Raw genomic sequence first — 14,133 nt, forward strand, 5'->3', positions numbered from 1 at the left:
GGGCAGGAGGCCGACGGGGGCGTGAGGCCGTATGGGGTGCGAGGCCATATGGGGCCGTGTGGGGCGGGGGTGCAAGGCCAGCCGGGCCCTGTGGGGCAGGGGAGTGAGGCCATGTGAGGTGCGAGGCCATGTGGGGCCGTGCGGGGCGGGGGCTGTGCGGGGCGGGAGGCCGTGCAGGGCTGTGTGGGGCTATGTGGGGCGGGAGGCCGTGCGGGGCCATGCGGGGCGGGGGGACCATACGGGATGGGGGGCCGTACGGGGCCATGCGGGGCGGGAGGCCGTGCGGGGCTGTGTGGGGCTATGTGGGGCGGGAGGCCGTGCGGGGCCATGCGGGGCGGGGGGCCGTGCGGGGCGCCGGAAGCTTGCCCGCGGCCGTGGGCGGCCGAGCGGGGGACGCTCGCTCCCGGGCTGGCCCCTGCGGGCACCGCCGGCCCGCGCGCCGCTGCCGCCGCTCCGGGGAGGCAGAGGTAACGCGGGGTCTTGGCTCTGCCGGCCGGGATCGCGCCTCAGCAAACGGGTAGGGGATGGCTGCGCTGGCAGCGCGCCTGCCCGACGGGGGCTCGCGCTGGGCTGGCGGTTATCGCCCCGACGGCGCAGCAGAGAGGAGGAGAAGCTGAGCAGCGCCTGGTGTCAGGACAGCTGGAGCCGGGGAGCCTGCTCCTTTCCTTCCAGCGCCGTCCTCGCCCCGCGGGTCCCTTCGTCGCCTCTCTCCGACCGCCCCGGCGGCGGGAGGGGAAAACGCTCAAGTCCCAGCACGGCCCCTTCTTGCTGAGGGTTACGGATCTGCCTGTGTTAACTTCGTTTTCTGCCTGCTGTCCCTCCTGGCCGATCCCATGCGGCCCTGAGGGAAGAGCAGCCTGTGAGTTCCCCGCTGCCCCCTTGGGGTCGAGGTGCAGACGGTCGCCCTAGATCTCTCTGACAAAGGCCTGTATCTGGAAAAATCAGGAGGACTGGAGGCGGAGGGTTAGTGAACCTGTCTTCCCCTCCCGGAGAGGCGTCGCAGCCTGTCCCCGTTCCTGCCTTTGCTCAGGCAGCTGTAGCCGTAAGGGCAGCCGCCGGGGAGGAGTTTGGGCCAGCGTCAGACGCGCCGCTCCGCACCACCGAGGGCTCGCGTCCTCACCTGCGCTCGTAGTGCTTGGCCGAGATCTCCTACGGTACTCTGCTGCCCTTTATTATTTTTGTGTGCTTTTTAATTTGAAGTACTGGGAGCCCACCAAAATACATAGGATGATATGGAGGCAGTGAGTTGGATACCCTGGGAAGTGACGTGAGGGGATCTGAGCGCGGAAGAGCCGCTGCAGTAATGTCAGAGGGCTGACCCAGGCGGAGACCCTCCGGACCAGACCCTGGCCAGCGCTGAACTAATGTGGCCTCAGCTCTCCAGATGTTTCTCTCATGGGCGCTGTTTGCCTTTCTACTCAAGGGAGCACAGGAATGCATTAACAGGCGTGTTGAGGAGGCAACAGGGACTGACCACAGAGCCTGCAGCTAAGCAGGATCCAGCCACACAGTGCTTTCCATTCAAAACCAGCAAACTTCTAACTTTATCTTATACCCACCAACTAAATTTCCTTTTGCAGCAATACCTCCTTTAATGGATTGAATGCAGTTTTGCATGTAGTTTTGCATGCACGTTTTTGTGGGTCCTTTGGACTGAAGTCTTTAAAGTCCTACTGAGTGTCTGAAAGTGGCGTTTCAGCAGCACTAACAAATTTGTGTCAAGTCAGGTATTGGACCGTCCCACGAACAGCTGGAATATACAAGTTTAGCAAGGACAGCAAAAACTTTTTAAATCTCCACACTAGGTTATGAATATTGAGAAGCCCTTTTCTAAATGTTTGTCATCGTGTTAAGTGTATAGGCAAATCTGGTCATAGTAGCAATTTGTTAGGCTGCTACAGGGTTCTCCCATCCTTCCTGCGGGAAAGTTGATTTGATGTAGCGGTGATGAGGATTCCTTGGAAAACATCCTTAATTCTGATAGTCTCCTAAAGGATGATCTGCATGTTCATATTCAAGTTTGCTAACCTAGTTCATGGAGCCATCTACTGGCTAATTATAACTTGGACTATAGGCTGGCATTTAGAAGTACTTTAGTTTTTAAATGCATCCTTACAACCTCTTTCTCGGGATTCAGAGTATATGAAATTGTGTGCTAAACTAGTTATAAAAAACGCAACCAAGACTCCCACGCTTCATATCAGCTCTACACAGTAAACAGCTAGGCATGCTAGAGGAGATAATATTTGGACTAACCTCTCTCTCTCTCTCTCTTTTTTTTTTTTTTCTTATATGAAGTGCTGGCAGAAACATTTTGAATACTTCTGGAAAGGCGTGTGGGAGAGGGAAGGCTTGGATTTTTTTATGGTGGTTAAAAGTGGAGCAGGAAGCTGCAAACAGTAACAGGGAAAGCAAGTCCTACTCAGAGCATCTGTGGAGTGCAATCTATAAAAGACAAACAGAGTCAAAACTAACTTTATCCCAGTGAATATGTACAGAGGAGGGGAACTCCAATTCTGTGCAGTGACTTTGAAGTCTAGGAGCTTAAATTAGAAGGTAAATGTTAAATAATGCATTAGATTAAAGTGCTTCTGATCCAAATGGTACCCCACACCATTATGGTATTGCAGTTTTTATGATCACACGTGGTTTTGTAATTTGTATTTGCTAGCAAGAAAGTTAAGGGGACTTCAGCCCTTGTCTCTGGGCAATAAGCATGGGAACAGACTGTCAGCTTTCAGTTTTGGGGGTTATTACGGGTCAAGCCCAGATACCTGTGATAAGATCCTCTTGCAGCAGTGCAGGAGTTTACTAATCACCACATGATTAACCAGAAAGCATTATGCAAGATTTCTCCTATCACTGAGATTATTGATCCTGTGAGTAACCACGTTTGACTATTAACTCTTCATTGGCTATATCAAGTTCTAGTCAATAAAGGCAAATCCTGTGCCTTCAGCTTTCAGTAACCTGTGTTCCTTTGAAGGCTTAATGGTAACAAGCCATTGAACTTTTCCCCCTGTTTACTTTGTTGCACCAAGTTTCTTAAATTAATTTACTGTGTAGATGCTCTTACATCCTTTTAGTATGCATTGGTAAGTTCAGATATAAATATAAATCTTTAGGAGTTTTGTAGACATTTAGTGAAACTATCAATTTAAACTAAACTATAATCAATTTCTGTAGCTGGGCAAAACTTAGAAGTGAACGTCTAATTCTCTGAGAGCTCTTAAATATTTAATATTCCATATTGCTGAAACAGATGCAAGGATTCAAGTAGATTTTTAAATAACATTCTTTTGAAACTCCCTTTGTTCCTTCTACTACTTGCCAAAGTCTGATTTCATGGTCTCCATCTGCACTGAGACACTGGAAGACATCAGTACCTCCTGTGGAGAACCTTCCTTGTTCAGCTTAAAGTGCTTATAAAATTGTCAGCAGCTACAATATGGGCACCAAGCCTAGACTGAAGTGGCTTATCAGATCATGTTTTCAAAATTAGTTGCCATTACCTACTCGATAGGTAGATAGTAGACTTTGAGATCTTTAGGCTTACATAGGAAGGCTTATTGCTTTACCAACTGCAAAGAGAAATAGTAGGTAGTATGCCCCATTTTAAACTGTCACTACAAACTCTGACTTTATCATTGTGTTCTATCATTTTATACTAAAATATCTCTTTTATTAGTCTGACAAATAAGTTTTTAAAGTCAGAGGTTTTGAAGGTGGTTGCTCTTTGCACTACAGCCCTCGTGCTTTAAAAGCAATAATAGTAGCTTTTAAAAAACTTAACGATTTCCTGAATCATGAGAGAGAATATCCAGTTATGGGTCCAAAAGTTTTGTCGAATGCAACAAATGAGGTGTCTCTGTCTTTCCTATTTTTATTTTCTCTCACCTATTTTATCAAACTGATATTTGCAACAGACTGGCTAATATCCCTTTTACCCCTTTGTGCAAGGAAAAGTATAGTAAGAAAACCAGGACCTGCAAGTAATCAATGATGCAGCCCCAATCAATAATAGCAGTTGAAGAGGTTGTAAGATAGGAAAATATTACTGTTTATCATCGTATCACATAGCACTTCCCAAACCAAGGTGAAAACATTTTGAAGAGATAAGCTGTGTATCTAGTGCAACTTCCAAAGTTGAGGATCCCATTTACCCAGCTGAGAAAAGGCCACAGAACTGAACCATCCTTCAGGAATGAGCTAGTCAAGAGGGAAAAAGATGACAATTTTTGATGGATTCAAGTCCTATAGCAAGAATAATTTGTAGTGTTACTAAGAGATGTAAGATAGTCTCTGAAGATCAGTGTTCCTGGGGAATCCATGCTTCGGATGAGATGTTAAACTGAATGAGGATGTTCCTGTCTGTGGCTGTCTGTCTAAACAGTCTTTTGGAACTGAAATGATTTGTAAGTGCACTGTAATGCACGTGTCTTGTACTGCTTGTATAAAAATACAGCAATTTTGGATTTATCTGGGGGGATATTCTAGTTTAGTTAGAAGAAAGCTGAGCCTCTTATGTTTCAAGCAGATCAGTAGAATTATGAATTCTTTGGACTTCAGTGATAATGTTCTCTTTTTGAAGTTCTCAAAATGAGTTGACTTATGTTAAGCTTGCTGTCCTAGTTGAAATCTGGCAATGCTGGCTGATTTTGAAGAGCTTTGTTTTTAGTGTGTGCGCTCCATGCTTAGTTGCAGACGTGTGCCTCTTAAGCTGAACCCACAGAAAAACCAAACCAGAAAATACAAGTTGTTAATTGAAAACTATGACAAAGTTTGCAGTAACTTTGCTGTTTAATGACTGCAAGTGGATAAGACTAACATATGCACTGTACAGGTCACACACATTCTGGTAAACACTCATATGTTGTTTAGTGAAGGTAGGAATAAATATTGATGCTGTACAACCCCAATTTTAGCCAGGCACAAAAAGTAGGTGATGAAGGCGAAACTGAGCTAACTGAAAAAGTGATCCCTCCTGTGAGTATATGATTTAAGAAAATAAAAACCTAACATACGCATCCATGCATAAGCTGCTGGAGGAAACATACTTGTTTAAAAAACGTTGGCTGCCTCGCAAGTCCTTTTTGTTTCATACAGTTTTAAAAATCGATTGTTCCGTTGCTTCCCTCCTCCCTTCCTTCCCCTCACATATGCCCTTGTGCGCACAGACTTCTCTCCCTTCATTAGTATGTACATATATATGCGCTCTGCTTTCCGCTCACTAGTCTCCTTTCAGCCCTGCCTGCTGCTGCTGATTAGTTAATTCCCTGGAACCTGCCGTATGTGAGGCAGTCATGTAGCCTTTCCCTGAAAACGGTGCTGCTTCTCCTGGTCAGCTTTCCTCTGTTCATCTGCATCTGTTTTTTCCCCTATGTAGTTGTCCACGGTTCACAGAATGGTTGCGGTTAGAAGGGACCTTTGGGATCGTCTAGTCCAACCCCCTGCTCAGGCAGGGTCACCTAGAGCAAGGTTGCCCAGGGTCATGTCCAGACAGCTTTGAATAACTGCAAGGATGGAGACTGCACCACCTCTGGGCAAACACTTGGGTAACTTAACTTTCTTTGGGGACAGGAGGGCTCAAGTGGTGTCATCCATATGTAACATCAGTGTTCACGTCTAAGAGATCCTCTATTTGAAGTAATGATCTTGAGACTACTGGAAGTGACATAGTGGCAGAAGCAGGTTCCTCAGCTGGATTTCCACAGTTAAAATTCAGAATTTGTGAGCTATGTTCCTGTTAAAATGCCCCATTTGAGGACAATCACAGGTGGAAATTTTTCCCTGACGTAACTCTAACTCAAAGCTTTTGCTTTTTATAACTGCATTTTGAAGTGTGAAAAATTTTCTGACGTGTAGAGAAACAAAAGTTGTATTGTTGGAATCCTTGTGTACCTGGAAGTTGATGAGTTTCTATTGGTCTAGCCTAATTTTAGCAATTTTTTTTATGTATGCAGTTTTGCATGAGTGTGTTTGTCCTGCACTTGTGTCTGTATATGGAGTTGAAGGAGTCCATTACCTCTGAGTGTCTTCTAGCTTTTATAATGTCTGTGATGATTGGTTTTGTCTGTACTTGGTGCAGAAGAACAGATCAAATCACTTTGACACGAGAGTAGGCTGAGTATGAAATTATGTTCCCTACTATATTGGGCCATGTGATGTTTCTAGAAGTCTACTCTAATGTTTGTAATTTGATGTGCTGATACCAAGTACTCCCTACTGCATTATTACTTGGCTCATACCACTCATTTGGCTTTCCATCTCTGCTCTTACCTATCGTCCTTCCTTTACAGAACCTGATGCAGAAGATTCAAAGCTGATCGTGATTTTACAAACCTGGCAGCTTTTCTGTACCCAAAAAGACAGAGTTAACAGAGATAATCCAACTAATTTCTCTTTTACTGAAGTACAATGTGCAAAAACTAGCCTGGCCTCTTAATGTTCCTTCCTGAATCACTAAGAAGAGGACCTGTAAATGTATAAAGCCTACATCTGTCTAAACAAGCATTGCAAAACCAGGAGCCTAATCAACTGATGACTAGGTTCAGTACTGGATTAAAAAAAAAAAAAAAAAGCATTTGCCACAGATTACTGAGACTTGCAGTTTGCTCTTACAGAATTCAGAGCCCAGCCCCTGTTTCTCCAACTATTTCTTTTCTATTTTGTCAGTATATAGCTTTGAATTGAATGGAATAAGCTAATGTCTCCTGCACAAGGTGCCTGAGCCATGGCACGTTCTGACGAGGATATTGCTTTAGCACTAACATGCAGGTTTTCAGCGTATGCCTTTTTTCATGCTTGCCTCTTGCTGCTCGTCAGTTGGACCTGGAATTCCTGTGTGTTTACATGCAGTGGTCTCAAAACTGAGCAATAAAAGTTTGGAAACCTGAACCATCGAGCTTTACAAACAGCAGCATCCTAAGCTTGCTTTTAATTAGGACAAAGACAGCAATAGGTTAGTAAACTGTGGATCTGATTTCCTCTTACACTTGCCCCAAAGCATTGTGGGCTTCGAATCGTTTGCAGTCCTGCTTAGCACAGCCAATACGTCTGCAGTACAAACATTCCGGTTGCGCGCTCCTCAGCTGCGTGGCTTCGGATTGCTTTCAGCAATGAGTGGGTTAATTCTTATTTTTCTCCTGGCTCCCAACATTTTTGGTTATCTGTGATCTGCAGCCACATCATGTTTGTGCCGCTCCAGGAAGTCTTTCCAGATAAGCGAGTCCTCGCGGGAAGATGTTGGCAGAGGGCGTGGGGTGGCACTGCGGGGGTAAGTGGTGCAGGCTCAGACGCACAATCGCCTTGGCCTGCTTCTGTGCCCGAGCGGCAGCCAGTGCTGCCTCCGGTGAGACAGTCCTGAGGTCTTCGTTAGTTATGTCTGGTGAAGACTTGGAGCCAGAAGTAAGGATGTCCTGCTATGGTGCTGGCCCAGTTTGCTTTTGTTAGTTGTATTCTGCCTCTTAAACTCCTCTGCTACTTCTAGGTTTTTTTTCTTTCCTATAACTATTACTGTAAGGTAATTTTCCCAATGTTACTACTGCAGAGTGTACTCTTAAATTGTTGCTATGATGAGCTGGCTACTGCTCACTTCTTTTCCTGTCAGTTAGGTGTGCGCCTGGGGTGTTCTAGAGAGAGATTTCACATGCCTGAGATGCCCTGAGTTGTGGCGAGCGGGGGGTGGAAGTCACCTTCCCTTCACAGTCTAAGCACCGTTTTAGGCAACAACACAGCAAAGGTATGCTCACAAATCAATTTTCAAGTTTTCCACCAATTTCTTTGCCTCTTGCTTCATATTTTGCATTATTTAATTGTTGGCAACATTCACATTTCACCAAATACATGGATCTAGCCTCTAACTTATTTTTTTCCTAAACTTCTTGGTTTCAAGCAGTCTTGGAAAGAGTTCTCTTCTTATTACAGTGGTCATGTGAGCATCTAATCTCCAGAAGTTTTTAAGCCGCATCAAAATTCATGTGCCGCCTTTTGTTCATCCCTCCTCCCTACAGTTTCAGTTTTACCAAGTAACTTCAGGAAAGAAATGCTGCAGTAAGGAAGTGAGCTGCCCTTCACTGCACCTCCTTTGCTGCTAATGCAATTAGGACTCGCCGGCTGGAGCTGAGGGAAGGAGCACAGACAGGCGCTTCTGGAGCACACGAGCTGCGCGCAGGCTTGGCCACGCAGCGCTTCCGTCGCCTTCCACCTTCTGAGCGAGCCCTCTCTAACGTTCCCAGCGACGTCCCTTGAGTTATTAGGCTTTTCCGCTCTTGGCTTGAGCGCGTGGGAACGTTTGCGTCCCCCCACGTTAGTGAGAGGCTTGATCCAGTCGTCTGGCTTCTGCTGCGGTAGTTAAGTTACTGTGGGCCGTGTTCCTCCACGTGCGTGGCTTAGGGAGAGCAAAGGCGAGGGAGGCAGCGTGACCATCCGTAGGGAAGCGTTACAGAAATCACTGCTGCAGTGAGGCTTCTGGATACTGGCTGCCAGGTGACAGCTTGCCAGGACTGTTTGAATTACGTTTACATGGAAGAAGAGCTGTTGGTGTTCGTTTTAAGATGCTTGCATTCGTTTGTGGGTACTGAACTCTACTTTTAATAGCATTGAACCTCAGTGCATTGTGACTGCATTTGGGGAATCTAACTAACAACGAAGAAAATATGCATTCCTCTTCAATGAGGAATGAAACAGATTTCTCTTGATGGAGGTGATATGCAGCCTGGTAGGTTGATTTTTGTTTTTATTGTTCTGTAAAGCTCGTGAAGGCTCTCTGGTTATATTAAGGAGAATAATGAACTTATTTTCATGTATTTTCACAGAATTATTTATTGCCTCATAAGCTGAAATAATCTATCTGATTAGCAGTAGAATTCACATGAATCAGGCTAGGTTTTACCTGGCATAAATTATTTTCTAAATAAGGCTAATGACATTGTTTCTGCACAAGGAATTCCACCTCCCTTCCCTTTTACTTCTGTTAGATGGGATCCTCTGTCATTAATAGAAAACAATCTATTAGAAATCTGGAGGTTTCTCAGTAGAAATATGATTTCTCTAGAATTAAATCTGCCCTATGAATGTGAAATGGTTCCTTGAAAAAGTGAATCATGACATTTCTTCTTAAGTTCTTGTAGTTGCATAGGTTGGGGTTCAAAAGCTATTGCATGTTCTAAACTTGCACAAGTAGAAAAAATATTTTAGCAATGTATTTAGCCTGGACAGGCTTTTTTTAGCTGAGATTTCTCACTGGACTCTTGCAACAGAGTGGATGGCTTTTGGCCTGGCTTTTACTTCTAGTTGGTCTGGAACACAGCTAATAAAATTAAAAAATTTCTGGCAGACCAGTGTGGAATACAGTATTATAAAACTCCTCTGTATGGCCTGGATGATTGGTTATCTTTAAAGATTCTGCAGATGTGGGGTGGGATCCTGATTTGGCCAAGGTAAGCAAGTAATAACGCTTTTTTTTTTTTTTTTTTTTAATGAAAAGCTTTCTTTGCAACAACTCTGCTATATTAAATTCTGAATATCATTTATTAGAGCTGCGCTTTCTAGTGATCAGAGACTGTCAATGTCTGATATTCCAAATAAGGTAAATCAATTTTTAGAGATTCTCTTACCGTTGAAGCTTCACTGACTGAGAATATCTGTAGAGAAATTGTAATATAAATGTCAATTGAATTAAGTTTCTGTAATTTCTGTGTTTGCAATCATTTTCATGGCAGCACATTGTGGTCTTATTAACAGTGTGTGTTGATTAGATGAATGACACTGGTTTCATTTTCATTCAAGTTCTGTGCACCTTTCTGCCCAGTTATTGCACTGCTGCTTCTTGGGATCTCCTTTCCTGATGTGCAGACCTAGGGCGTAAGGAATGGCTTTGAAGCAGCTTCTCTTGTAGCAATGTATTGCAGAACGGAATTAGGAGCAGACGTTACTGCTGCAGCAACACCAGTACTTGTTGCTGCGTGCTCATACTAGGCAAAATGATCGTAAACCCTCTGCTGCAGAACCTGGGTCTATACCAAAGACAGGCTCCGCATATTACAGTTCAGTGGCTGTGTGCAGCCCAGTCCAAGAGAATTGCACCGCCGACTGTTTTGATTGCCAGCTTCTTTTTTCCTTTTCCTTCATCCTTTGCCGTTAATGGCCTTTATTCTTTATTTCAGAATGAAGCCTGTATACTAACAATATGATCTTAGGTTGAAAACGTCTCTACTGTGACAGAAACGTCCACAAAACACTTTTGTATCTTCACACCAGCGTAATTTGTCTTCTGCATGCATCAGACTTCACTGCTCTTGTCCCATGTCATGTTTTCATTTTCAATTCCTTTTCTGACTGTCCCCTACAATATACTTGCTCTTTTATTCTAATTCTGCTTTTCCAGAAATGCCATCTGAGATACCAGTATGATTTAAGAGGATGCTTTTCAGATATTTTTCCTCTGATTCTGTGTTCTACAGAACACGTTTTCAGGTTTTAATTTCTCTTTCTTTCCAATTGGCCAAGAGTCTACTCCTCAGCTATATTATTGAAACTTGTATTTTACAAATTAGTATTTCAGTGCAAAATTTCTTCACAGCAGAAGGGACTGGACTTTGCAAAGCAATATGAGGAAGTCAAAATTGTACCTACCTGTGCATTACTGCAAATTAAGAAAATGTTTTAAAAGAAAAAAAAAAACCACCAAACCCAACCACTATAATGTCTGTCAGAGTTTCTAGGAGTCATCTGGCTCAAAGGGCCAGCAAACACGCTGCATGACTAAAGCACTAGGGAACTTCAAAGGGCCCTTTTTACCTCCGATGGTAGGTATTCCTATTTCGGTGGTTCCTACAGTTTTAGCCTTGGGAGCACCTTGTATGCAGAGGTATTCTAAATTAATTGTTCTGAAGATCTGCAACTTAGATTGTATATAGCTCAGATTTGAGATGGTATATCTCTAGGACACTGACTGCTACAGACAGGAAACATCAGTGAGGAGGAGAAGAGCAAGGAGAGAAGCCGCCAAGAAAGGGTGAGGATGATGTTAAAAAGATGATGCTTAGGGTCCAGGGCTTGGAGCAGGGCTTGATGGGGGAGGATCCATGTTTCTAACTGTGGCAAATGGTATTAATGAACATGTGCTCTACATCTTCTAAATATGATAGTAAGATGCTGCTGCTTCGGCAAGGATGTTGAGGGTAATGCTTAAGAGGTAGTGAGGTTTCTTCTTGCACCAACGACAGCCCATGCTTAAAATGCTTTTCCTGGCTCTCAGTTCTGTGTTTGAGTCCTGACATGACAATTACTATTTAATTTGAGCCTCACAGGAGAGCACGTTAGTCTTTTGAACGTTTTATTTAGTGATTTTTTAAATAGCAGTGTTTCCGTGGTGATATAAAGACAGCATACACTTTATATATGGATTTATGTCCTGCTATGCATTGTTTTGTGCGTGCCCAGGAATGCATATGTCATCTCATTTCTGTTGATGTGCTGCTGATTTGTCTGTTAGGTCCAATTTTTTGCCTCAAAGTTGCCGTTTTAAAAATAGTGTCATGTGTTGAACGTGGGTTGGAAAGCCTTACAGTTTTATAGCTAGCAGTCCCGACCCCTTTTTGTATCTGACCCGCGTACTCCCAGCTGAAGGAGAGGTGCGCAGCCTGAGCGTGAGCTGTGTGCGACTGCTCGCTTGCGTCGGCAGCGCAGGAGCTCTGCACACAGCGATGCTTGTTTTGGCAAAGGCGCTCTGTTTATACAGCAAGTGCCCAGAGCCCTCCCAGTCTCGCAGATGCATGGAGCGGAGTAGGCAGTGCAGGAGGCTGTCCGAGCAGTACCTAGCACCGGGGCGAGGGCTGCAGATGGCCATGCGGCGATGTTTATGTGGTGTTGCTGTACCTGCGTGTGCTGTGAAAGGGACTTCTGTGAGCCTGTGAAGGTGAGGAGATCGTGCAGCGTTGTCAGAACGGCATCACTTCATCTTACTTGGCTGTTTTATTTAAATCTCCAGTAGCACTTGACCTCGTTTTATAGCGTTAGTCTTGAAAATGCTGCATTCTCCTCCAGGCACTGCTGCGGCTGTGGTCATTTTGAAACAGCTTTTCTTCACTTTGGAAGGTGGGAATTATGAAAAGGGCTCCTGTCTGAGTGAGTGTTGCAATCTAGAGACAAGATCAAATGTGGTGGTGTTGCTTTAGGTTTTGTTGTTGTTTTTGTTGTTTTGGGGTTTGGTTTGTATAATACAAGAAGGATCAGAGAAGGGGCTAGTAAAAGCAGCCCCAAGGTTAGAGAGAAATATTTGGATCAGTGGCTTTTTAAATGTGAGCTCTTGTTTTGCTATTTCAGCTGTGCAAAGTAGATGTCTAGGAAGAAGTAAACAAACTGCAGAATCATATTTTACTCCAGGTGAAAAAAGAGTAAGAGCGTACCGCTTCCTGTGGAGTCGGTGACCTTCAGAAATGAATTAGTAGTTGTCTTTGGTTTGTTAGCAGTGTAGCTGGGCATCGCCCTTTTGCAAGTCTGTGTTAACAGTAAGCTGTGTTTCCCCCACATTCATTAAATATTGAAGAGAGACAAAAAGGCTTTGAGACTAGATCTTGTATGCAAAATAGGAGATATTTCTCTTCAAGCTCTTGCAGTTGGGTGTCCAGTGCATTGTGGCTCCAATGTTCAAAGAAAAAAGACATACAGGATCCAGACATTTTGCTTTTGCCATGGAGGGATGTTTGTCTAGCTTGCGTTGTTATCATCTGCAGAAGATATGGGTGAGAAATTGCATAGTGTTACTGTTGTGTTTGAAGCACATATGTCTAATCAAATTTATTTAATAGACTCGTCATTTTTCTTTGGGAAGATCTGGACCCCCTGTCCTGGGAGGTATGCTGTCACTCACTGCATTCATCGGTCTCCATAGTAAAAGTGACACACAGGTGGCCCTTGGGAACAGCTCTGTTAGAAAAGGAGAGCCGAAGTGATGCAGACAGCCGTGAAAGCAGAGGACAGTAAGAAAGAGGGATTTTTATTTATATTCCACATCCAGTTTGATACATCTACATACGTTGCATCTTGGCATGCATAACATCAGCTCCTAAGAGCGGAAAAGAGAAATGGTGAGAATATAATAGCATGTTCTATGCTCCCTGAGTCAGATAGGGGCAGTTTGGCCATGAGCATAGTTTTAGAAGCTTTTCACGTTGTGTTGTACAGATGCTGCTGCGACTGGTTCCTCTTGCAGTGTGAGCATTAAGATTTGTCTGTAGATGGAGTTCCAGATCAAGCTTTTTGGTTGCTGCAGGAAGACTGAAAGCAATGTATTGATTTCAGTATTTAGTTAATATGGTGTTTGCTATGGATTTCTAGACAGCTACCGTGTTCCCTTACTCTGCTGGCTATTCCTCATCCCTTGGATCCAATTCTTTCTTGGTTGCCTCATTACTTAAAATTTTCTTCTGTCAGGTTGCTGAAGGCCCATGTGCCACGCATGTGCAGGTTAGCGGGGGCCTGCACGGCCAGCTTGGCCTCTGTGCTGCAGTGACTACCCTTGCCTACCTCAGTCCTCAGCTGTTCTTGACAAGCTGAGTGAAGTCTTCCCGTGGCCACTTTGAGCAATCTCACGATTCTAGGTGGTGCTATCGTGGGAGCACCCTGCAGCATTCAGAGCTAGCAGCAAACCAGAGCTAAAACTGCATCCGAACAGGAAAGGAACGTCTGAGGCCAACTCTGCTTTGCTTTCTGGCAAATGTAATATTAGCTGATGCCCTCAGAGTATGTTATATTAGAAAAGGAACAGTATATCAAGAAATGATGTATAGGAATGACAAAGAAATATGTTCACAGGAAACATGAATCCTACTGTTTTGAAATATTTATCTTTTAGTATAAACTGTTGATTACATTAACTCCGAAATAGTGTTTCAGGATGGATTTTGGTTACAGTTGTACTCTGTGAAAGACCTGCAGAAAATATTATTCCTAAAAATAAATAAAAGGAAGCATAGAAATGTAGTTGACCTCATACACGTGAGCTCTTTAAACTACTTGGAGATGACTTGCACGTTAAATTTCAACAGAGAAAAATCTTCTGAAAAAGGAAGGGAATTTTTCAAGCGTGGTTATTCTGCGCAGAGTGATCGTGTAGAAACAGTCTTATGA

General features: G+C 44.1%; 1 protein-coding gene across 11 annotated transcripts in view; it reads left to right on the forward strand.

Moving 5' to 3' along the window:
* The window catches only part of TMCC1 (transmembrane and coiled-coil domain family 1), a 126,070-nt gene that overhangs the window by 86,954 nt on the left and 24,983 nt on the right, over positions 1-14,133 (forward strand). The window contains exon 1 of one of the 11 annotated variants that reach the window (XM_068906704.1): positions 607-7,407. The exons of 9 other annotated variants lie outside the window; for them this stretch is intronic. In XM_068906704.1, coding sequence (XP_068762805.1) covers positions 7,243-7,407 — 165 coding nt within the window. In that variant the 5' untranslated portion in view covers positions 607-7,242. Of the gene's footprint in view, positions 1-606; positions 7,408-7,449; positions 11,921-14,133 lie in introns of those variants that run through there. One more of the 11 variants, XM_068906706.1, reaches the window with a different exon arrangement.

The sequence above is a fragment of the Struthio camelus genome, chromosome 14 (genome assembly GCF_040807025.1).
Source record: "Struthio camelus isolate bStrCam1 chromosome 14, bStrCam1.hap1, whole genome shotgun sequence".
NCBI classification, from domain to species: domain Eukaryota; kingdom Metazoa; phylum Chordata; class Aves; order Struthioniformes; family Struthionidae; genus Struthio; species Struthio camelus.